Source organism: Rosa chinensis, chromosome 3 (genome assembly GCF_002994745.2).
Source record: "Rosa chinensis cultivar Old Blush chromosome 3, RchiOBHm-V2, whole genome shotgun sequence".
NCBI classification, from domain to species: Eukaryota; Viridiplantae; Streptophyta; class Magnoliopsida; order Rosales; family Rosaceae; genus Rosa; species Rosa chinensis.
Window position 1 is genome coordinate 13,963,847 of NC_037090.1, and position 25,046 is coordinate 13,988,892.

The window sequence follows — 25,046 nt, forward strand, 5'->3', positions numbered from 1 at the left end:
ATTGAAATTAAAGTTGCCCTACGCTCCTCCACGCGCGACCTCCGATGGCCACCAAATTTTGGCAGCAACAACTACTCAACACGCCCAACATTTTTGTCAACTACAATACATTCCAATTTTACCTTTAAGCACACGAATTCAGCCGGTGAAAAAAATCCCAGAAAACTCCAAACCCTACAATCGGGTTTTCCTTGATTTTCCTTCTACGCTGCAAATCAGAGTCAATGGCCTTAGGGGAAATGATCACCGGCTCGGGGCGCCTCTACTGAGCCAATTTGGTGGTCGGAAATGGCGAAATTGCCTGAAAAGCTCAAACTACCCCCGTGAGGTTCCTTGCTTCAATTCGGGGTTTTCCGGCGAAATCGCCGAAACCCAAGGGCACTAGCGTGGAGAGGAGGAAGAGGCGATCACGTGGTGGCCAGTTGCCCACTGTTTGTTGGCCGGACGATGGTGAATCAAGAGGAAGAAGAGGAAAGCCGAAAGGGGAAAGAGAGAGAACTCGGGGGAGAGGAGAGAGAAAGGTGGGTTTCCGGTTTTGGAAACCTACCACAGTAAAAATCCCATATTTATAACCAATTTACCATAAACAATAACTTCCGTATTTCATTCATAACTTCCGCATACGAGCTCCGATTTTACGTACGACATATGCACGTGTTCGGTTTAACGTCCTCTACAACTTTCATGAAGGAAATTTTCTCAAATTTTGACCCAAACAAAAAGTCAACTTTTAGGGCCACTAAAAGTATCAAAACAAAGTAAAAAGTGAAAGTAATTGCCGTTTACCGTCCAAATGACTAGTAAACAGGTAAATTTAGGTTTGGGACGTCACACCCATGCTCGTGGATTTGTATCCCTGGACCCGATGAGCAAGAAGGTAGAATAGGTTGCGGGGGTTGTGCTGTAGGGTTGGAGAAGCGCTCAAGAATCTCGCGGTCCTCCGGACCAGGACTACTCATGCCACGAAAGATCAGGGCGAAGAGTTCGTCATATGGCAGGTCTCAACAGTTCACGGACACTTCTTTCCACCAATCAGCATAATCATCGTCGACATTGTTGAGAGGGTATAGCGCTCTGACCCTAGGGCGAATCACTATCAAAGCAAACTGACTCTGAAAGGGAGCAGACCCAGGCGGGGTTAATCTCTGCCAAGAGGTGTAGTAATTGACAGAATCAACTAGAGGCCAGGGTACCAACTGGGCCAGCCTAAATTGGCGAGCAAAGTGGTTAGGGGCATAGAGCTTGTAGCTTACGCGGTCGGTGGCAAGACGAATATCCAAGCAGGAGAAGGAGCGATGAAAGGCCAGGAGGGCTCTTTCGCTATGATCCTGTCCACTGGGCAGAAAGCCATCATCAAGGGGAGGAGGGAATCGCCTAGAAAAGACTATTTTTAGGTCCGACATCTTTTCCAGCAAGTACAAGTAAATAAAACACTCGGAGTAAGGTGGAGCTCAATACCTTACATTGAGGCAAAGCCAATTCCCTAAAAGGGAATTGACTGGAGGATCCTTTGAATATCACCCCGACTGAAGCGAGGGAAATAAATCTGCAGCCAAAAGGCGAGGATCTAGAAAGGGCCACTAATGTTGGTATCGAAGGGGCACATTACGGCTTTATAAAGGGAGCGATATAACGCACTGACACACCCAAAATAGGTGTATAAATAAATCCCTGCAATCTCAGTAGTTATCGATGGTAGTATAGGAAAGAGGGTGTCTCCCGCAGAGGATTGTGACTCAACAATTGCAAAACTGACTCGAAAACTCGAAAACTCGAAACAGACACTGAACAGAAACGAAAATAAAAACTATAACTAGACTCAACTAAAAATTATGAAATTAAATACACACTAACTAGACACACAGAAGAAGACGCATACAAAAATTGGGGTAAATCGGAGTTGAACTGATATACTAAATAAAATAAAGAAAATTTACAGACAGAAAACTAACGAAAATAGAAAACGACTTAGGGTTTTTGGTTTTGATAAAATATGAGAAAACTAGCTAGGAACTACTTCTCACCACTAGACCATGATTACACCTATGATGTGTTTACTAACAAGCTCAATTCATTCGAATATCCTTACTCAAGCTAAGCCAATGATGTGTTGTACTTAACCTATCAATCTTTCTTACTTGGCATGTTAAGAGAATGATGTTTCCAACTTAACTTAGCTTCTAGGATGGAACCTAGAGTGATGTTCTCGCACAGCTCTCACCTAGTAGTCATTAAGGTCTAAAAGATTATGAATAAGGCTAGGCAATTTCGGTACTGGTGTTGTCCTAGTATACCTAGACGTTGGTTTATATGAATGGGGCTCAAGTCATTCATTCGCTACTCTAGAATGCAAGTAGACATGATGATCATACAAGACACTCATAGCCTTACAACCTAGCATGCATACTAATGTTGCGCACCATCAATAAACATACAAAATTGATCAATGAACAAACAATAAACCAATGAATATCCGAAATCCTTAGAACTTATTAAATAAACGCCAACATCATGGTTACACCATGTCTAGGGCTGAAAGCAGCCCCTAACTATAGGAAAATTAGCTACTCATCATCTTGGAAAACACACAAAAGAAATACATGAGTTTTGGAAAGAAGGAATAAAATCGAAAACTGGAAAACAGGGGAAACGATCGATCTTCAGAGTGAAACGATCGATCGTTTCTGGGGCTCCGAATTTACTTCTTCTCCTTCCTTGCTCCAATCGTTCCTTCCTCCTTGTGTGCGTGTGTATCCCTCAAATTCTGACTTCTCCGGGCCTTTATTCCCCTTGAGACTCTTCCACTTTGTTTCCTTGTAAATCTCCAACTCTTTGCTTCAAGGGAAAGTCTTCTTCCATCAAGAATCCTTAGTGAATCAAAATTCCACGCAATTTCCTTCTTTACACCTTCTTTTCCTTATTTGCTTCGGAAAACCTAATAAACACAAAAACAAATAAATTATCCAAAAATAATATAAACTAACAAAGAAAAGCATAGGAATAAATAATAATAACGTAGCATAAATATGCTCCTATCAAATTCCCCCACACTTATTGTTTGCTAGTCCCTTAGCAAAATCGAAACAAACAAAGACTCAAAGACTAAAGACCACAAACTAATAAGACTCAAAACTGACGCCATAACATACTACTAAGCCTTCCAACATTTTGTCTCAGCAATCCCTACTTTCATGGCACATAGATTAGCACTTAACCAAGAATTAATCATTAGCAATTCACGAGTTACTCAAAACATATAGTCCACATATAAACATGTAAGACACGGATGTAACAATGGTGATGTAGTGGAGCTCAACATGTTTCGAACAAATCATGATTCATCCTCACAAGGGTATGCACTCTTTCTTCTCTCAGATTTCAAGGTTAATGCTTAAAAGCTCATTCACTCAAATGTATGAGACAAACAAGTGGCTCATAAAGAATAGAAATGAAAAGCTTGTATGAATTTTTTCAATTATGACTTCATGAAGGACATCAACTACTTGCACGGATGGACCCAAACCATATGCTCACTCCCACACACAAATCTCCACAGGTCAAGCGCCGTCCCCAAGGATCAAAGAGGTCTTACTTAAAGGTTGTAATGGGGCCAAGGGTATAGAGTTTAAGAAAGAAAAGATTAGGATATCACAAAAGTCCTAAGGAAATTTGGTGGAGCACCAGATATTGATGTAGAGATATAAGAACTACAATGAATTTCCTCAAGGCAATCAAACTCGAAACACATGAAGCAAGTCAGCAATTTTTCTTTTCGAGGCCAAATGTCATCTTTCTGGGCCTTTGCTTCATTCTACTCACTCCCATAATACAACAGAACCATGTATCAAATCCAAGGAAGATGTTTATTTACTGATTTGTCTTTTTTTTTTTCTTCGGCTATTTATTTATTTATTTATTTATTTATTTTTTTCGATAGCCAACATTGTTTTCTTCTTCCTTGGACCGATATTTACAATAGAACTTTCCCCCACACTTTCTTGCAAATAATACCTTGAACATAGTAAACCTCAAATGTAATTGCTCCACCAATTCCTTAAGATAGGGTAAGGATAGGTTAAAAGGTAAGGAATTTTGTGGTTGGTGAAAGAAAAGGCTAAATGTAGGCTCATAAGGGTTGACTAGGGGTTTGCACATCTTGTGTGCATAAAGGGGACACAGGTTAATTTGGCTATGGTGGTGATTCCTAGTGCCTTTGTCCCTTCCAAGGTTCAAGCGTAGTGACAAAAGTTTCGACAGGCATAGAAGTGAGTTCTAGTAATCTCTATAGTCCATCAAAGAGCTATGGCAAGTAGTCAATCAAGATGAATAAATAATGAGGTCATGCAAATTCATCACCAAGAAAACAAGATATTTGTCATGTAAACGCTCAGAAAGAAAAGCACATATAAGGCTCAGAAGCTCACAAAGGTTATGTATGAATCACAACTTGTCCTAGCATGCTCAATTTCTGTACCATGTTAACAATGAACCACATCTACTACACATACATATGCTTTCTATACATCTCAGTTAACCAACGAATTCTTTTGACATAATCTCAATCTTGTGATCCTCTATTAGCCAAAAATTCAGAAGATATAAGCTCGTCCTAGACAGTTGAAAGGCATCCTAAGACTCACAAGAAAATTAACCCTAAAAACTAGACTCTTTTTTTTTTTTTTTTTTTTGGTGTCGACGATCGATCGTTAAAACTGAAACGATCGATCGTTTCAGATTTTGCTTCTGACCCTTTTTCTGCTTAAAAACAATCGATCGTTTAGCCTGGGGCGATCGATCGTTTGTCTTGTATTTCGAAAAAAATCAGAAATTTGACATTTTAAACATATTTTCAACACCCAATGACTCTAAGGTGACTCTAAAACAACAAACACACTAGAAACACAATGTTTTCCTTCCCCCACACTTATTCTTAACATTGTCCTCAATGTTGGGTAAATACGAAGCATGCAATGAAGAGAATAAAGCATGGAAATAAAGAAACATCCACAAAACACACAAAACACAAAGCAAATATAGAACAAGAAGACAAAAAAGATGGATTTAAGAGAGCAAATCTGGATGTAGCAAAGCTCAGAGCTGCGCCCAAGTCCTCCATCACTGGGTTGCCTCCCAAATAGCGCTTGGTTTAATGTCCTCAGCCTGACTGTACCAATGGTGATTACTCAGAAGGAGTCGGGTCGTGGATGGGTACGTCCTCCACATCATGCTCCACGAACGTCTCATAGTATGGCTTGAGTCGATGCCCATTCACCTTGAATTTCTCATGTGTCTTGAAGTTCTGGATTTCCACTGCACCATGAGAATATACGTTAGTAACACGAAAGGGTCCAAACCACCTAGAACGTAACTTACTAGGAAAAAGTTTAAGGCGAGAATTAAAGAGAAGGACTTTCTGTCCAATAGAAAAATCCTTTCTGGAAATCATGCGATCATGGAACGCCTTAGTTTTCTCCTTGTAAACACGAGAACTTTCATACGCATCATTGCGGATTTCCTCTAACTCGTTCAATTGAAGTTTTCTGTGCACACCAGCTGCATCGACGTTCATATTAAATTGCCTGACAGCCCACCATGCACGATGTTCAAGCTCGACCGGCAGATGACAAGGCTTACCATACACCAACCGAAAAGGAGACATTCCAATTGGTGTCTTGTAAGCAGTTCTATATGCCCATAACGCATCATCAAGTCTCAAGCTCCAATCCTTCCTACTAGGGCCAACGGTCTTCTCCAAAATTTGCTTAATTTCACGATTAGACACCTCCACTTGGCCACTTGTTTGAGGATGATAAGGTGTTGCCACCTTATGAGTAATGTTGTATTTCCGGAGTAGAGCTTCAAACGTCCTATTGCAAAAATGGGATCCTCCATCACTGATTATTGTCCTTGGTGTTCCAAATCTTGAAAAGATATTAGTCTTAAGAAAATCTGAAACCACTTTAGAATCATTAGTCTGGGTGGCTTTAGCCTCCACCCACTTAGACACATAATCAACAGCAAGAAGAATATATAATTTACCATACGAAGAAGGGAATGGTCCCATGAAATCAATGCCCCAAATGTCAAAGAGTTCAACACTTAGAATAGGAGTTTGTGGCATTTGATGTCTAGAGCCCAAATTACCTGTTCGTTGACAACGATCGCATGACTTGCAAAAGAGATAAGAATCCTTGAACAAGGTAGGCCAATAGAATCCACTCTCAAGGACCTTAAGAGCTGTTCTCTTTACTCCAAAATGTCCACCACAGGCATAGGAATGACAAAAGGTGAGAATAGAATGAAACTCAGAATCATGAGGGCACCTTCTTACCAATTGATCAGCACAATACTTCCATAAGTAGGGGTCATCCCACACGTATTGCTTGGCGGTTCTGATGAGTTTATCCTTCTGTGCTCGAGTCAAGTCATCCGGAATCAGCTTGGAAACTTTGTAGTTCACGATGTCAGCGTACCAAGGATCAATGTTTTCCTGGTTAGGCTGCAGACGATCGATCGTTTGAGAGAAACGATCGATCGTTTCCTCTGTTTTCTGTTGTTGCACAATCGACGATCGATCGTTTGAGAGAAACGATCGATCGTTGCCTCTGTTTCCTGCATCTGCCTGCTTCTGCACAACGAAAAGTTGCTCGTCTGGAAAGCTATCTCTCAATGGTAATGCATCCTCCTCCTCCTTGGAGCTATGAATAAGCCTGCTCAAGTGGTCTGCAACTACATTCTCACTCCCCTTCTTGTCCTTGATGTCCAAATCGAATTCTTGGAGCAGGAGCATCCATCTAATCAAGCGCGGTTTTGCTTCCTTCTTGGTAAGTAGGTATTTGAGAGCTGCATGATCAGAAAATATAGTAACCTTAGTACCAATTAAATAAGAGCGAAACTTTTCAAGAGCAAAAACTACAGCAAGAAACTCTTTCTCCGTTGTGGAGTAATTCAATTGGGCATCATTGAGTGTCCGAGATGCATAATAGATGACATGGGGGATTTTCCCCACACGCTGCCCTAGTACAGCTCCCACAGCATAATCTGAGGCGTCACACATGAGTTCAAATGGAAGACTCCAATCTGGTGGTTGAATGATGGGTGCGGTGGAAAGTAACTCTTTCAACTTGTTGAATGCAGCCACGCACTCTTCATCAAACTCAAAGGTTACATCCTTTTGAAGCAAGCGACACAACGGTCTAGAAATCTTAGAGAAGTCGAGAATAAACCTGCGATAAAGACCTGCGTGTCCAAGAAAAGAGCGGACCTCCCTAACAGAAGTAGGGAGGGGTAAAAAGCTAACAAGTTCAACCTTAGATTTATCAACTTCTATTCCCTTTGCAGAAATTATATGGCCCAAGACTAACCCTTGTTGTACCATAAAATGGCACTTCTCCCAATTTAAGACCAGATTAGTTTCCTGACAACGTTTTAAAACTAGGGAAAGATTATCTAAACATGCATCAAAAGAATCCCCATAAACTGAGAAGTCATCCATGAAAACTTCAATTATCTTTTCAATCATGTCAGAGAAGATACTTACCATGCATCTTTGGAATGTAGCAGGGGCATTACAAAGCCCAAAAGGCATACGACGATATGCAAAGGTCCCAAATGGACAAGTAAAGGTCGTCTTTTCTTGATCCTCAGGTGCTATAGCAATCTGATTATAACCAGAATAACCATCAAGAAAACAATAATGAGAATGACCGGCTAACCTTTCAAGAATTTGGTCAATGAAGGGAAGGGGAAAATGATCCTTGCGTGTGGTGGCATTAAGCTTGCGGTAGTCAATACATACCCTCCACCCAGTTTGCACACGTGTAGGAATCAACTCATTGGCTTCGTTCTTCACAACTGTCACCCCTGACCGCTTTGGAACTACTTGCACAGGGCTTACCCACTTGCTATCTGAAATAGGGTATATAATACCCACATCTAGGAGCTTAAGGACCTCCTTTTTCACTACTTCCATCATGGGAGGATTTAGTCTGCATTGTGCTTCTCGAGTAGGCTTTGCATCCTTCTCCAATAAGATCCTATGCATGCATGTGGCGAGATTTATACCTTTTATATCTGCTATGCTCCAACCAATGGCTGTTTGATGCTCCCTAAGCACACGGATCAGTTTGTCCTCCTCCACTGCCGTAAGATTTGCAGCTATAATGACCGGCAATGTCTCATTTTCTCCAAGATACACATACTTCAAGTGTTCGGGCAGTTGTTTGAGTTCCAATGTAGGTGCCTGAACCACAGAAGGAAGTACCGTTGCATTAGAAATTGGAAGAGAAATATAAGAGACATTATGCTTACCTGATAGATATGGCAATGATTCAAGAGAGGCTGCTGCCTCTTCTATGGTATTATCAAAGTGCACGGCCCTTTTTGGGTTCTTAGGTAATTCATGTTCAAATCCATGGGCAATAGCAACTTCCAATGCATCCTCCTTCATTACATCAAAGAATTGCTGCGCTAACGAGTCGAGAATGTCAATGGAGAAACATGAATGCACATCACATGGATACCTCATTGCTTCAAAGACATTGAAGCTCATAACTTCCCCATCAAATTCCATGGTGAGGGTTCCTTCATAAACATCTATTTTGGTGCGAGCAGTTCTCATGAAAGGTCGGCCAAGAAGTAGAGGAGTAGATGAAAAAGATGTTGTAGCATCCTCCATTTGAAGCACATAGAAATCAGCCGGAAAAATAAGATCATTAACCTGTACCAAAACATCTTCCACAACTCCTCTCGGATAAGCATTAGAACGGTCAGCCAATTGAATAATAACACCTGTATCTTTAAGCTCACCTAAGTCTAAGGATGCATAAACAGAGTATGGCATTACATTGATTGATGCACCTAGATCTAACATGGCCCGTTCAAACCTGGTGTTACCTATTTTACAAGAAATGGTGAAACTCCCTGGATCCTTGCACTTTGGTGGAAGCTTCCTTTGAAGTACCGCTGAGACATTCTCACTGACTGCGACGGTTTCATTCCCTTGTAGCTTCCTTTTGTTGGTGCAAAGTTCTTTCAAGAACTTAGCATATTTTGGAATCTGTTTGATCGCGTCTAGCAAGGGTATGTTCACTTGGACCTTCCGGAATGTGTCCAAGATGTTTTTCTCGAGCTGCTCCTTCTTTGACTTAGCAAACCTACGAGGAAAAGGCACAGAAGAAGAATTAGTAGAAACTGGAACTTCAGGGGTTACCTTAGAATTTCCGGAAGATTTCGGATGCCTGACCAAACGATCGATCGTTTCCTCTGGGCGATCGATCGTTTCTGATGTAGGGGCTAAACGATCGATCTTTTTAGCTGTGAGATCGATCGTTTTGCTTCTGTGACTTTCTGGAACACCAAACGATCGATCGTTTGGTTCCTGCGATCGATCGTTTTTAGTGGCCGGGACTTCGTCTTGTTCTTCCTCTGCATCAACAACCTTCCTAACCCTGTTGTTCACCTTTGGAGCCTCTAGGACTTCTTTTCCACTTCGTAGAGTGATAGCACTTGCATTCTCAAACCCCCCTTTGGGGTTCACAACCGTTTGGCTAGGAAGTTTGCCGGTTTGAGGTTGTTGGCCCGCCATGTTTGCAATTTGTGTCACTTGACGCTCAAGATACTCAATAGCTCTATCCGTCTTTTGTTGATATGCAGCTGTCGTCTGCACCAAGTTGGTAGCAGTAATAGTCAGATTTTTAATCATATCTTCCACAGACATACCTTGGCTTTGTTGTTGAGGGGTTGCTTGATATGATGCTTGTTGCCTTGCTTGTTGAAACCCAGGTGGAGATCGATTGAAGTTGTTGCTTGGAGGCTGCATGACATTGTCATTATTGTTCCAACGGAAATTTGGATGATCCCTCCATCCCGAATTGTAGGTATTTGAGAAAGGATCATATTTAGCTCGTTGCTGCCCTTGAAACCCTCCAATCGCATTAGCTTGCTCCCAGCCACCTTGATCATTCAATGATGGGCATATATCAGCTGCATGTCCCATCATTGAGCATACTCCGCATACTTGCTTGGGTAGCACTACCTGTTTCACAAGATTAGTGAGGTTAGCTATTTGTGCTTCTAAATTAGAAGTAGAACTTACCTCATTGACATTTTGCCGCGGCATCACATCTCTCCCTCCATATTGACGAGTGTTGGAGGCTATATTCTTGCACAAAGCATGTGCATTGGCAGGTATCTTGTCCACAAAAGCTCCTCCACTTGCTGCATCAAGCATTATGCGGTCTGTGCCACACAATCCCTCATAGAAATAGATTATGAGAAGATGATCACTGATTTGATGGTTTGGGCATGAAGAAATCAGGCGATTGAACCTATCATAGTACTCTCCAAAGGACTCTCCATGCATCTGTCGTATAGCACATATGTCTTTCCTTATGCTTGCTGCTTTAGTAGCTGGAAAATACTCTTCAAGAAAAGCTTGTTGCACTTGATCCCATGAATTCATAGACCCTGGAGATTGATTGTACAGCCACTCCCTTGCCTTCCCTTCCAAGAGAATGGAAAGGCACGCAACTTAGCATGCTCTTCAAGAACTGCTTCAGGCTTCATCCCTGTAATAATCATATGGAATTCCTTGAGATGAAGATTAGGATCCTCGGTTGAGAACCCATGAAACTTAGGCAGATGATGAAGAATTCCCGACTTAAGCTCAAAGCCTTGTGCCCCAGCAGGATAAGCGATGCACAAGGGTTGTTGCACAGCAGTAGGTGCGGTCAATTGCTTCAAAGTACGATTTCCTGCCATGTTAACCAACTGTTCTTCCTCTTCAACTTCACTCGATTTGAAAGATTCCTCAGAGTCTGAATGAACAACACCCACAGGAAGAGGTGTGATCACAGCTTGTTGTAGCTCAATAGGTGATGGTGGAACTAGTGAATGTGGTGGAATTGGTGGAAAAAACGAAAGAATCCGTCTTGTCCTGCTCTCCCACACGTTGAGACGCACGTTTCCGATGTGACCTAGCTGTGCGTTCAATCTCACGATCCAAAGGAACAAGGTTATTGCTCCCAAAGCCCCGAGTTTGCATACACAGCGATTAAGTACCTAAAAACACGAAACAAAAGAAAGATTAGTAAAAACAAATAAGATTTGCAATTATTAAAGGAAAACAATCCCCGGCGACATGGCGCCAAATTTGACACACCCAAAATAGGTGTATAAATAAATCCCTGCAATCTCAGTAGTTATCGATGGTAGTATAGGAAAGAGGGTGTCTCCCGCAGAGGATTGTGACTCAACAATTGCAAAACTGACTCGAAAACTCGAAAACTCGAAACAGACACTGAACAGAAACGAAAATAAAAACTATAACTAGACTCAACTAAAAATTATGAAATTAAATACACACTAACTAGACACACAGAAGAAGACGCATACAAAAATTGGGGTAAATCGGAGTTGAACTGATATACTAAATAAAATAAAGAAAACGACAGACAGAAAACTAACGAAAATAGAAAACGACTTAGGGTTTTTGGTTTTGATAAAATATGAGAAAACTAGCTAGGAACTACTTCTCACCACTAGACCATGATTACACCTATGATGTGTTTACTAACAAGCTCAATTCATTCGAATATCCTTACTCAAGCTAAGCCAATGATGTGTTGTACTTAACCTATCAATCTTTCTTACTTGGCATGTTAAGAGAATGATGTTTCCAACTTAACTTAGCTTCTAGGATGGAACCTAGAGTGATGTTCTCGCACAGCTCTCACCTAGTAGTCATTAAGGTCTAAAAGATTATGAATAAGGCTAGGCAATTTCGGTACTGGTGTTGTCCTAGTATACCTAGACGTTGGTTTATATGAATGGGGCTCAAGTCATTCATTCGCTACTCTAGAATGCAAGTAGACATGATGATCATACAAGACACTCATAGCCTTACAACCTAGCATGCATACTAATGTTGCGCACCATCAATAAACATACAAAATTGATCAATGAACAAACAATAAACCAATGAATATCCGAAATCCTTAGAACTTATTAAATAAACGCCAACATCATGGTTACACCATGTCTAGGGCTGAAAGCAGCCCCTAACTATAGGAAAATTAGCTACTCATCATCTTGGAAAACACACAAAAGAAATACATGAGTTTTGGAAAGAAGGAATAAAATCGAAAACTGGAAAACAGGGGAAACGATCGATCTTCAGAGTGAAACGATCGATCGTTTCTGGGGCTCCGAATTTACTTCTTCTCCTTCCTTGCTCCAATCGTTCCTTCCTCCTTGTGTGCGTGTGTATCCCTCAAATTCTGACTTCTCCGGGCCTTTATTCCCCTTGAGACTCTTCCACTTTGTTTCCTTGTAAATCTCCAACTCTTTGCTTCAAGGGAAAGTCTTCTTCCATCAAGAATCCTTAGTGAATCAAAATTCCACGCAATTTCCTTCTTTACACCTTCTTTTCCTTATTTGCTTCGGAAAACCTAATAAACACAAAAACAAATAAATTATCCAAAAATAATATAAACTAACAAAGAAAAGCATAGGAATAAATAATAATAACGTAGCATAAATATGCTCCTATCACGCACCCAATACAGGTTGCCCAAGGCCAACGCAAATACCATTGTAGAGAGCAGTGGCTAGAGAATTCCAGGGCCTAGTAGGTTTGTTGGAAGAAGTGCAAAAGATAAATTTTGCAAAGCCAGAATTCCAGGAATGCGATACCCCATGTGTGGTCACACTGGGTGCAGTAATAGCCATGCCAGAATGGGTAGGATTTGCTGTGATGCCCCCGACCAGCCATATCCATTCTCAAAGGAAATTGAATGCCATGAAACTGACCATGCACATAGGAAAGTCAATGGGCAACCCTGTGATGGTAAGAATAGCCAGTAGAGTTATGCTCATCTGCCCAAAAAGGAAATTGAATGTATTGCTGGAGGTGTTCCAGAAGCAAAGAGCGGCGGCTAGCGGTACAGGGCTGGTATTTTGGAGAAGACAAAAGCATAGATCGATGGTTTGGGTTATACCTACCGCATCCCAACGGACCAAATCTCTCGCTCGGACCTCCTGATACCAAACATTTTCCTCGGGAGCAATGGTAGGTTGGAAACCCACTTTCCTCCTTGGTCCCCAACTGCTAAAATCACCGGGCACCTGCCGAAGAGCCACTATGAGACTGTTGGTGGGAAGCCTATAATAGGCCATAACATCATCTGGAAAACGATCGCGAGGTGTGGGACCCAGGCTCGCTTGATTATCACCTCCACCAAAGCCCATCAGTTGACTTCTCTCCTATCCGGTCTGACTTCTGCATCAAACACCCATGTTAGTCCGCCAGGTGAATGCGGCTTTCTCAGTGATTTCATCTGCCTGATCAATAACGAATGGTTTCTTGGGTGCCATTTTTGGGTTTTTTTTTTTCGGAAATGGAAGATGAAGTTTGGAGGAAAGAGAGAACTTGAAACAGTTTGCTTTTGGGTTTCTCCGGAAAAGCAAGATAGAAGAAAAGCCTCCAAGAGAATCCGGCCAAGAGAGATGCGGTCTTGCTACTGGACGCTACCACGGTCACGAAAGTGATAAAAAATATGCTCAAAATGGTCAACTCAATTATCATGCATGTGGCTTTCATGGTTATGGACGTTGTCATGCATATCATAAATTGAGCCATGGCCAACTTAATTATCAATTAAGTTGTGGCCTTGGAAAACCAATATGTGGCTTTATTGGTCAATTCAACTTCAAATTCTTCACCAATGTTTCGGGGCCATGCGGTGGCTTTGATATATGTGGAGAAAACATCTATAATCCACGTTGCATGAATGGCCAGAATAAATATTCTAGTGGCCAAAAGGGCGAGGGAGGTCAGAAATCTCCTTAGCCTTGAGGAATCACCATAAGGACTGGACCAATCTCTGTGGTCTTAATTCGATTGTTCAAAAGTACCAGAGCAAACCATCATCTACTGAGAGGAAGATGAACATCAAGATGAGAAGAAAACAGCTGAAGTGATGGAACAAAACACTCAACCTCAAGGAAATTTCTCCTTACTCGTTTATGCTTCGAGGAGATTTATCCTCAAATAAATATTGGAGAAACATTTTAAAGGTCTTGGGTCCTTATTAAACCAAGATCAAAGAGATTTCTCCTCACTCAGATCTCTCTTGAGAAGATGTCTTTTTACTCAGATCTTCCTTAAAGGAAATAGTCAGAAAATGTTCACGAAGAAAATTTGTTCGCAAGGAACACTTCTCCACTACATCTTGATTTGTGGCTCAAATATTTTTGAAGATTAATTTATTAGCTGGGCCAGTGAGTGGCTCTAGTTGATAATTAATTAATCATTATTTCATCTTGAGAATTGCATCTGAGGCGGCGGTGAAGAGATGGCATTACACCTTTCCCTACAACCGTAGGGCCAGCGTAGTGGCCTGATGTTTTTTAATTAAACATGATTAAAACCCATGCGGTTTTAGATGTTAAAGTTGCAGCAAGTATAGTGGGTTCACTTGGTCACATGTCATGATGTCGATAGCCATGATTCAATCATCCTCTTCAGCATAAGATTCGCGAAGGATTAAATGGTAGCAAATAGTTTGCTAGTCAACATCTTATTTCACCAAGTACGTAGACCTTGATCAAACTTGATCTAGCCATCGAAGCGGCTCCAGTACGTACATTTGAGAGAATCAATAGAGAGCCAGCGAACAAGGCAGATACTTACTACTATACACATGGCGAAGCTATCACCAAGGAAGAGAAGGATCCTCATTCGCGATCAAAAGCAGTCTCCTAAGGATCCTCACTCGCAATTAAAAGCAGTCTCATTCTCATGAGGGGACATGCTAAAGTTCTGATCTCTTACAACCTGCCCAAGTTTCGCCAATTCACTGCATACCAGACATCAGATACATGGAGAGGGGGGGGGGGGAAGTTAGCAAAGAAAGCGTCAGTTCATGACAAAGGCAATTCAGATTGTGGCATTCAAGCTTTATGGCCTGTTTAGAGGCCTATATGGAATCAGTCAAGTAATTTCAGTCAAGCCAATACTAGTGGCTTTGGAGCAACGATATTATAAGAGCAGTGCTGATTCAAGACCTCTTCATTCAAGACGAAGACCTTTGATTTCGAGGTCTGGGGGCAATGTTTGAACCCAAAATGAGAATTTTTGGCCTGACAAGGCGTGTCTTGGAGAAATTGAGCCAATGTTAGTGGTTCAAGCTATATATTGTCGACAAGTTCGAAATATATTATTTAGAGGCTAAATAAAGCCTACCTGCAGAATTATGGAAGATTATGCAAGCTGCAAGAAAAGGCACTCCCATGCGAATATTCATACTCCATTCAATTAAGGAATATGGCATGCACGAAGCATTCAACTACATTTCATGGTGACTAACAAGGAAAACCTATCATGATTCCATTAGTGCTTAATTGGAAAACCCATCATGATTCCATAAGTTCTTAACCCATCATGATTCCATAAGTGTTTAACCCACCATGATTCCATAAGTGCTTAACCTACCATGATTCCATAAGTGTTTAAACCACCATGATTCCATTAGTGCTTAAGTGCTTAACCCATCATGATTTGTTTAAGGCCAACCACTATGGCTTGGTAGCCTATATATAGAGGCTACGACGAAGTAACAAAACAGACAATTCATCAATTCATCTCTACGACTACTCAAGTCTCTCCGGAGAACCCCTCTCATTCTCTTACCGGTGACCACACTCCAGTCCCAGAATCCTCAGGAGCCGACTGTCAATGCCACCAAACCCTCTGTCAATGTGATTCGATTCTAGTCTCCTCGGGAGCCGATTGCAGTACTGCGACCACAACGGTTATGGAACTAGCTAAGCAAGGGGTAACTCCCTCGCAAACCAGCCAAGCTAAAGTCACGCTTTAGCAAGTTCTCCCCACTTCCCAGTGATTTTCACTCTGCTCGATCTACGATGTCGAGTATCGATTGTGTGATTTTGAAGAAACTTAGCAAAAGTCCTCACCACGAGGCACAAAGAATCCCGTGATGAGGTTGATGCTCTCCTCGTCCACAATTGCTAAAAAGAAGTCAGGTCAAGGACACCCCCGACGACGGCACCCGAACTGTGCTGGCACGCCCACTCAAAAAAGAGACTATTGACCAGCTCAAGAAAAACTGGAGCCAAACAATCACAACCAAGTAAGCTCACAACATGTACCTGCCTATTCAGCTTCTGCACTTGATAATAAAACAATCTTTTGCCTTTTGCCTTTTAGTCCTCCACGAAATTAAAGAACTTCCCAAGACTACACAATAACCAGTAGTAGAGCGACGGGTAATAGGACAACCCGCCCAATCAGAATCACAAAATGCCTTCAAGTTTAAAGAATCATGAGAACGAAGAAGTAAAACTTGACCAGGAGATGATTTTAAGTAACAGACAACTCGAAGGGCAACAGCCATGTGAGGTTGGCGTGGTTCATGCATAAACTGGCTGAGAACATGTACTGAGTATATGATATCGGGTTTGGTGATGGTCGAGTAAATCAATTGACCAACTAGGCGCCGATATGCAGCAGGATTTTTGAGCAGTTTTCCCTTGTTTAAAAGATTGGATTCTTCCATAGGAAACTCAACCGACTTAGCACCCAAGTAGTCACTATCTTTGATAATCTCCAAGGCATATTTACGTTGAGATATGTAGATCCCTTTCTTGGAACGAGCTATTTCAATGCCTAGGAAAAATTTTAGATCACCAAGGTCCTTTATATGAAAATGAGTATGAAGAAACTGCTTCAGGGCATTAATAGACTCCATATTGTTCCCTGTGATCAAAATTTCGTCCACATAGATTAATAAGACAATGAGAGATGTACCATCTTTGCGAACAAATAAAGAATAGTCGGCTTTGGACGGAGAAAAACCAGCAGCAAGAATAGCTTCTGTGAACTTAGAAAACCATTGACGAGAGGCCTGTTTCAGTCTATATAACAACTTGTGGAGGCGACACACAAGGTTCTCTCCCTGTCGCAAAAGACCAGGAGGATGAGGCATATAAATTTTTTCCAATAAATCACCATTGAGGAAAGCATTATTAACATCCAATTGATGTAAAGACCATTTCTGACTGGCAGCACAGCAACGAGGCAGTGGACAGTTACCATTTTGGCAGTGGGAGAAAATGTGTCATTATAATCGATGTCTGCAGCCTGAGTAAAACCCCGAGCAACAAGGCGAGCCTTATAGCGCTCGACAGAACCATCAACCTTACGTTTGATCCGATAGACCCATTTACAGCAGATTGGACGTTTGTTAGGGGGTAAAGGAACAAGACTCCATATTTGGTTGTCAGTGAGAGCTTGAAGATAAGAATTCATAGCCTGTTGCCATTTTGGATCGGCTACGGCAATATCATAGGAGGTCGGCTCCTTGTCTCGACTGACATTGGCAACATAACAAAGATGTGTAGGAGAATACAGATAATAAGATAAATAGTGACAAAGGGGATATCTAGTACCTGGTGTGGGACTAGGTGAGGTCGATAAAATTTGGTGTGGAGGCAGAATCACCTGCGAGCAAATGTAGTCCTTGAGGCGGACGTTGGCTTCTCGGGTACGGTGAGAAAGACAGAGAGGCTGAATGGCGGCCGCCTGTAGAAGATCGGGATTGGCCAGAGGAACGTCTGGATTGACTAGGTGATGTGGCAGAGGAAGTTGGGGAAGATTTGGAAGACTGCCAGGAAAGGCCGATGAAGAAGAAGGTATGAGGTCATAAGTGGATAGGTCGAGCTTAGGTAGAGTAGGCGACGGAGGTGCTCTGGGTGATTAAGGAATTTTGTCGGTGTCGGTAGAATGAGGAGGAGGTAGGTGTTGCTCTTGCTGGTGTAGGAATATCAGGTAAGAAAGGGAAAGGAATTGGCTGGGCCGGATTAGTGCTGGGTTTTGTGGATGTAGTTGGGTGGGGTGAGTAGTGAAAAGTGTCCTCTAGAAAAATGACATCCCGATTAGTGAATATTTTCTTGGTCTCAATATTGTACAGTTTGTATGCTTTTTGACCCATGGGATAACCAAGAAAAATACATTTGGTGGCACGAGAGCAAATTTGGAAGATAGGTTGACAGAAGTTGCAAAGGCAACACAACCAAAAACTCTCATACGAGAATAATCAGGAGGCTTATTATAAAGAATTTCAAAGGGTGTTTTCTTGTGGAGCAACAAAGTGGGAAGACGGTTAAATGGCAGTGAGAATACATTCTCCCCAAAAATCAATAGGTAGATGGGATTGAAAGCGAAGGGCTTAAGCTGTGTCAAGGATGTGTCTATGTTTCCGTTCGACAACACCATTTTGTTGAGGTGTGTAGACACAAGAGTGTTGAAAAATGACGCCATGTTCAAGAAAAAAATTTTGTAATGAAAGGAATTCAGCTCGATTATCGGATCGAAATTGTTGGACTTTGGTGTTGAATTGAGTAACAACATAATGAAAGAATTGGCGTAGTAATGTTTGCGTTTCACTTTTGTGACGCATTGAGAATACCCACGTAAAATGTGAAAAATAATCCACAATAGTTAAAAAATAATAAGCACCAGATAGAGAAGGGATTTTAAAATGACCCCAAATGTCATAATGAATATGGGAAAAACACTTAGAAGTTGAAATTGAAATAGGAAGAAAAGGTTGACGAGTTTGTTTCGCTAACGGACAAACATCACATTTATGACTAGAATCAAATGAAAAATGAAGCAAATTATTGCCTAAATACTGTAAATTTTCGGAGGAAATAATCAGATTGCAAGCAAAGCGGGAATGTGGAGCAGAGGCCAACGCCATAAGGTAGTAGAGGTCACCACGTCGCTTACCCACACCAATCATCATCCTCATAGCCAAGTCCTGTAAAATACACCAAGAGGGAAAAAAAGTCACCGAATAATGTAAATCATCAATTGTTTTGCCAACAGACATAAGATCAACTCGAAAGGTTGGCACACAGAGGACATTATTCAATTGAAATGAATCATTAAAGCGAATTGAGCCAGTCATAGTGATACCGGCCTTTTCTCCGCTAGGTAAAGAAACCGGTGCTAAAGAAGGATGCTCATCAATACTCATCAACAATTTAGGAGAACAAGTACTGTGATGGGTTGCTCCGCTATCAATTATCCAACGATTGGGATCAACCGGTAACAAACCTGATGCAAATTCAGAGACGGAAGCAGCTGCGACATTGGCCTGTGGGACGGCAGGCTTAGGAGTTAAGGCACTAAGTATTGAGTGTATTGGTCCTCTATCAAATTGGGCAGAAAGGACTGAAACTCCTGAAAAGTGCGGGTAAAGTCTACAAGATTGGCAAAAGGAGTACTACCAGATGCCAAGCTTGAAGAATTATTCCTATTGCCTTGGCATTGATGCTGAGCTTTATTCTTGTGATGACCAGAAGGGTACCTAATTTTCTTGTAACATGTTGCCTTCCTGTGGTATAAGTCACCACAATAAGTAACCTGAAAAGACTCCTTGTTGTGTGGATTGTTGAATTGGTTTCCATCAACCTGATTATTTGGTCGACCCCTAGGCATATTGGTATTGCCACCACGTATAGCCATAGCTGCTGTATCTGATGGAATAGTCATAGATGATGCTTTTCTTTTTGTATAACTGAGGCATAAGCTTGAGGAACAAATGGTAAGGGATTCATCAACAAAATTTGACCACGCGTACCTGAATAGGATTCATTTAGTCCCATGAGGAACTGCATCAGTTTGGTACGATCATTATTTCCACATATGCAGGTCATTGAATTGAAGGATGCAAGTGTTAGGATTGCGGCTCAATATCTAATTCCTTGTCTGTTTTGGATTCTTTACTTCTGAAGGCTTTGGGTAAGCAATTCTAGTGTATATAGGATTTATGGAGTTTTTCCTTAGAAGTAAAGGTTTAGGATTGAAGATCCTATTGGGAGTCGGACTAATCGTGTGCCTATAAATAGTCATTCAGGGTTATTGGTTTGGGGTGTGCTTTTAGAGATTGGAAGACACCATTTAGAGAAGATGTGAGTTGAAAGAGACTCATTCTAGGATGTGCCGTTGTGGGTTGAAAGAGACTCATTCTGGAGGGTGCCATTGAGACATTATTTAAAGAGATCCGTGTGTGGATTAATTGAGTGTTCTTATAATTTCAGAGATTTTAGAGAGTTGCAAGCTTTGAGAGATCGGGTGTATTTGGGAATTCTCTATTGAGAATTTGGGTTGTGAGGAGAGAGGTTATTTGAGTGGAAGAACCAAAACGTTCTTCAAAAGTTTGCAATCTTCTTCTCGTTTAGTGGATCCACCATCATCATCACCCGGGGACGTAGGTCAACTGTTTGACCGAACCTCGTCAACAATCTTGTGTTTGCTTGCATAGTTTGTGATTACTGTCTTCATTACCTTTCGGTCTTGGGCTAGGGAATTCGGAAGGTGACCCGAATTTCCTAACACGCAAGTTCATCCCAGAGTCCCTTCAATTTGGTGTAGTATGCAGCAACAGACAATTGCCTTTGTTCAATCTTGTATATGTCTCGTTGGATCTGGAATATGCGGGGAGCATTGCCTAATGAAAATCTCTCCCGCAGGTCTTCCCAAACAACATGAGGAGTAGCACACGAAAGGACAGAGTCAACTATTTTCGGTTCAAGAGAATTAAGAATCCAGGATAGCACCATGTCACTGCAGCTAGCGTTGCTGGAGATCATGTACATTAGAGTTTGCAGATGGTTCCTTGATTTTCCAATAATTAAACCGATTTTGTTTTTGGCACTGAGAGAAATCCTCATGGAACGATACCAAGAATTATAGTTGTCGCCATTCAATTGTTTTGTAACAAGGAGAAGACCAGGATGGTCAGAATGATGAAGGAATAAAGGGTTGGCGGAATCGTCAGCAGAAGAGCCACCTGAAGCAGAAGAAAAAACTTCGTCTTCAATCATGGAGATTGGTGAAGAAGGAAAAGAAAGAAATGCAACAAGTGCGGCAGAAAAAGAAGAGCTAGGGTTCCAAAATCCGCTCTAATACCATATAGGAAAAGATATTATGCCATAATGAATTCCTTGTATTGAGTATGAGCAATATATTCAGAGTTTACATCTTCACAGCTAAGAATCTCCATCTAGTTAGGAGATTAAGAAGGAAAGATAGCTAACGTGATTGTGTACAAAATGAATACAGATTGATACAAATTGATGCTAAAAATATTCTAACAGATTATCCTAATTAAATGCCAATATATTTTCCAACACAGGGACTATCATGATTAAAAAAAAAATCAGAGACCAAACTGATGTTTGCCCCAAAATTAGAGCTAACGTTTTTTTCATGGATCAATGCAGATTACAGCCATAGACATAAACCGGAAAGCATATAAAATAGGCTAACCAATCATCTAAAAAGCGGTATAGAGGACAAAATTGACTTCATTGAGTCCCCAGCTCTGCCTATTCTTGGCAAACTCTCGGAAAATGTAAACATATAAGATATTGAATTCATTTTGTTCTTATCAAAGTTTCAAGTGTTTGAAATTGGTTGTTGTGCTTCATGTTGTGGTCTGCAGCCAGAGAAGGAAGGGAGTTTCGACTTTGCTTATTTGTTGATGCAGACAAGAACAACTGCTGGAATTACCGCAAGAGGCTAATGAAACTAGTTATGGTGAGTGGGATGGTAATTTATGCTAACACACTATGGGGAGGGACAGCTGCTTTGCCTGAAGAAGATGTTCCAGAGGCCAAATTAAAGGGAATGGAGGCAATGTGCAATGGAGTTCAATAAATTGGTTTCTGCTGACCCTCGCATCGATCAAAATGTTCCAAGTTCCATTGGGTGATGGGATCACAATTTCATCAATTTGCAGGCGCATTTGCTGAACGAAGATTATAGAAGAGAAAGGAATTATGTGACTCTCAATATATAATACCATATATATACAGTTCATGTTCATCGATGCTCGGTGATAAATTAATGACTTTAAATCTTGCTCCCCATCTTCGGTAATAGAACCGTTTGCAATCTATCGATGGCATATGGTCATGTTCTAATAGTCAAAGAATCAAAGGGTCTGTCACCATTAGCTCAAAACATGGGGAATCAATGGCACGTACCTGTTGCCTACTTTTGTGGTAGTGTCAGTACAAGCGATAAGGCTGAACTTATTGTAATAATCACTTGGCAGCACCAAAGTCATATAAAAAGCAATGACCTGCAATTGGGAAACTGGCTACATGTGCTATTTTGAGTAAAAATACTAATAATAATTAAATAGCCGCATATGTAATTGAGGTATTATTATTTAGAAGCCAATACTTCTACAGACATGACCTGTTCGTATAATTTCTGAAGTGGGCGGCAATGTAATTGAGGTATTATAAGCCAATAATTTATGGTATTTACAGACGCGGTCTCTGTGTGAGTGCGCGTCCGCGCAATGTGTGTGTCAGTGTGTGTATATATGAGAAAAAGACATTCACCTTTTACACCAAGCCAGCAGAGGACTAGTTCAAAACTCACAGCTCTCCAGATTCTAAACCCCGAGTAAGATTTGCAGGGTTAGTATGTTTTTCATCATTATTTGGTTCATACTTTTGTTTTTGAATTGGGATGCATTTTAATTCATCATGATTACAATGTAAGTTCTACGGATTGATATATATTGTACGTAAATAGAGTACTACTTTGCATCATAGTTTCCTCTTAATATATATATATATATATATATATATATATATGAATAATTGTAACAACTGATTTGATTGTGATAAAAATTAAGGACAATGGAGTACACTGGAAACAAAAAGATTCTGCCTAATCCAGTCTTGCTGCAAGATGAGGAATTATATAAGGTCTTGTTCTCATTCTCTCTCTTCTATTGATTATATGCATGTCTTGATGTATCATTCAAATATATCAACTTTCAATGGTAGGAGATAGCCTACTGTAGTGGTCATGGGTAATAAAAAAAAAAAAAAGGGTTGATTGCTGGAGCTGAAAATTCCAAGGAAGGCAACTAGCTAGATAATTAAACGATATATTGATGCTGTTAATTCAAAATTATTGTAACATTTTTTTACTTGTATGTGATTAATGCAGTATCTACTAGATACTAGTGTGTACCCGAGAGAACCAGAGCCACTCAAGGAGCTGAGGCAAGCTACTGCAAAACTCCCCAAGTAATTGATCTTCAACTTTACTTGCAATTTTACCATTGTACAGGTAATTAACTGATTATCGATATATAGTCTGACCAATTTTTAACATATGAAGTGCTTGCTTTGGTACTTCACCTGATGCAGGTCAGTTAATGGCCATGCTCTTGAAACTTGGGAATGCAAAAAAGACAATTGAAGTTGGAGTTTTTACTGGCTACTCTCTTCTCCTTACCGCTCTCGCAATTCCTCATGATGGCAAGGTGGCTATCTAGCTCTTTATATCTATTCATTTATTAGTACATGTGAGATAATCCTATATGGATCCATCCTAATCCATCCTATATATTGTTCATAATTAGCAAACTAATAATAAAGGAATGGATTTTTTGACGATGGATGCAGATCATGGCCATAGATAGAGATCGCACAACATACGAAATAGGCCTCCCAATCATACAAAAAGCTGGAGTGGAACACAAAATCGACTACATTGAATCACCAGCTCTGCCTGTTCTTGACAATCTCTTGGGGGAGCCAAAGAATGAGGCTGATTTTGACTTTGCGTTTGTTGACGCTGATAAAGGAAATTATTGGAATTATCATGAGAGGCTGATGAAGTTGGTGAAGATCGGAGGGATTGTTGTATATGATAACACGCTGTGGGGAGGGACAGTGGCTAAGCCTGAAGAGGTTGTTCCAGAAAACAAAAGGGAGTTGAGGCGTCATGCGGTTGAGTTTAACAAGTTAGTTTCAGCTGACCCTCGAGTTGAAATATCTCATGCTTCTATAGGTGATGGGATCATCATCTGCAGACGCATTTGCTAGGTTTCTTTCATCTTCTATGAGTGAATAAGTGCAGGTTTATAGCTTCAATAATTGAGCACTTGAGAGAGTGCTAATAACTGTTGGATGTTGATCTATTGTCTCTGTCTTTAGTTATTTGAGATTGTAAGTAACTGAACCTAGTTTTTCTTATTGAAACTACTCGGTGTTGAATAAGTGCAGGTTTATAGCTTCAATAATTGAGCACTTGAGAGAGTGCTAATAACTGTTGGATGTTCTATTGTCTCTGTCTTTAGTTATTTGAGGTTGTAAGTAACTGCACCTAGTTTTTCTTATTGAAACTACTCGGTGTCGAATAAGTGATTAATATAAATTTCAACTCTGTGAAATTGGTTCTTCTCCTCCTCCTCCTCCTCCTCCTTCTTCTTCTTCTTCTCCTCCTCCTCCTCCTCCTCCTTCTTCTTCTTCTTCTGCTTACACAATTCTACTTGGTAATGGTTTCTGTTGTTACATTTTAATATTTTATTTATTATTGAAATTAAATTTGGGTGAATTTATTTTGTGTTTAAAATCTGAATTTATTTGTGTGTTTAAATTCAGAATTTATTTTGAATTTTACTTTGTAACTCATGGTGTTTTATTTTGATTTATTTTGGGTTTTAATTCTTGTAACATATGGCTTTTGGTTACTACCCTATTAATGGTAGGGAGTGTCCTAAGAGCCTATAAATAGCACCATTTGTTGCATGCTAAAATAAATCAAACTTTTACTCAACTATTCACCCATCAACTTTCTTTCCAAAATCCCCCAAAAGAGTCTTGTGTGTTTCTTGGCCAAAGAAAGGTGTTCTTTTGGTGGAGCTTTGGGTTCCTCCAATTTGTGCAGATTGGTGTGAGCAACACAACTTGTTGTTGGGCTGTTGTATCCTGGAGGGGACAAGTCAAGAGATTTCTGGTGCACCGGCATTGTTCCGCAGAGGGCTTGAATCTCCTTAAAGAGAGCGAGATATCCGCGCCTCAGCCTTTTGTCAACGAGTTTCTCATATAGAAATTATAAATTTATTGTAATTTCTCCAACAATTTTAAGGAGATTCAAAGAAGTTGGGGAGTACTCAAGAGAAGCCGCTTGACAATGTGGGAGA

General features: G+C 40.7%; 1 protein-coding gene across 2 annotated transcripts; it reads left to right on the forward strand.

Moving 5' to 3' along the window:
* The first annotated feature begins 22,357 nt into the window (after window positions 1-22,357).
* On the forward strand, window positions 22,358-24,120 carry LOC112194815 (probable caffeoyl-CoA O-methyltransferase At4g26220). 2 transcript variants are annotated; one of them, XM_024335052.2, is made up of 5 exons: window positions 22,358-22,507; window positions 22,743-22,815; window positions 23,063-23,142; window positions 23,237-23,381; window positions 23,524-24,120. In XM_024335052.2, the coding sequence occupies exons 1-5, from the start codon at window positions 22,401-22,403 to the stop codon at window positions 23,944-23,946; spliced, it is 828 nt and encodes a 275-aa protein (XP_024190820.1). In that variant the 5' UTR covers window positions 22,358-22,400; the 3' UTR covers window positions 23,947-24,120. The 2 variants fall into 2 exon arrangements, with proteins under 2 accessions (XP_024190820.1, XP_024190821.1); XM_024335053.2 differs by having other exon boundaries at window positions 22,410-22,521.
* Window positions 24,121-25,046: the final 926 nt, after the last annotated feature.

Bases quoted from the DNA above. Each gene is read 5' to 3' on its own strand.
- LOC112194815 (XM_024335052.2), top strand. From the start codon at position 22,401: ATGTGTGTGTCAGTGTGTGTATATATGAGAAAAAGACATTCACCTTTT. The intron at 22,508-22,742 runs GTAAGATTTGCA...ATAAAAATTAAG, and splicing joins CTCCAGATTCTAAACCCCGA to GACAATGGAGTACACTGGAA. The intron at 23,143-23,236 runs GTAATTGATCTT...TAACATATGAAG, and splicing joins GCTACTGCAAAACTCCCCAA to TGCTTGCTTTGGTACTTCAC.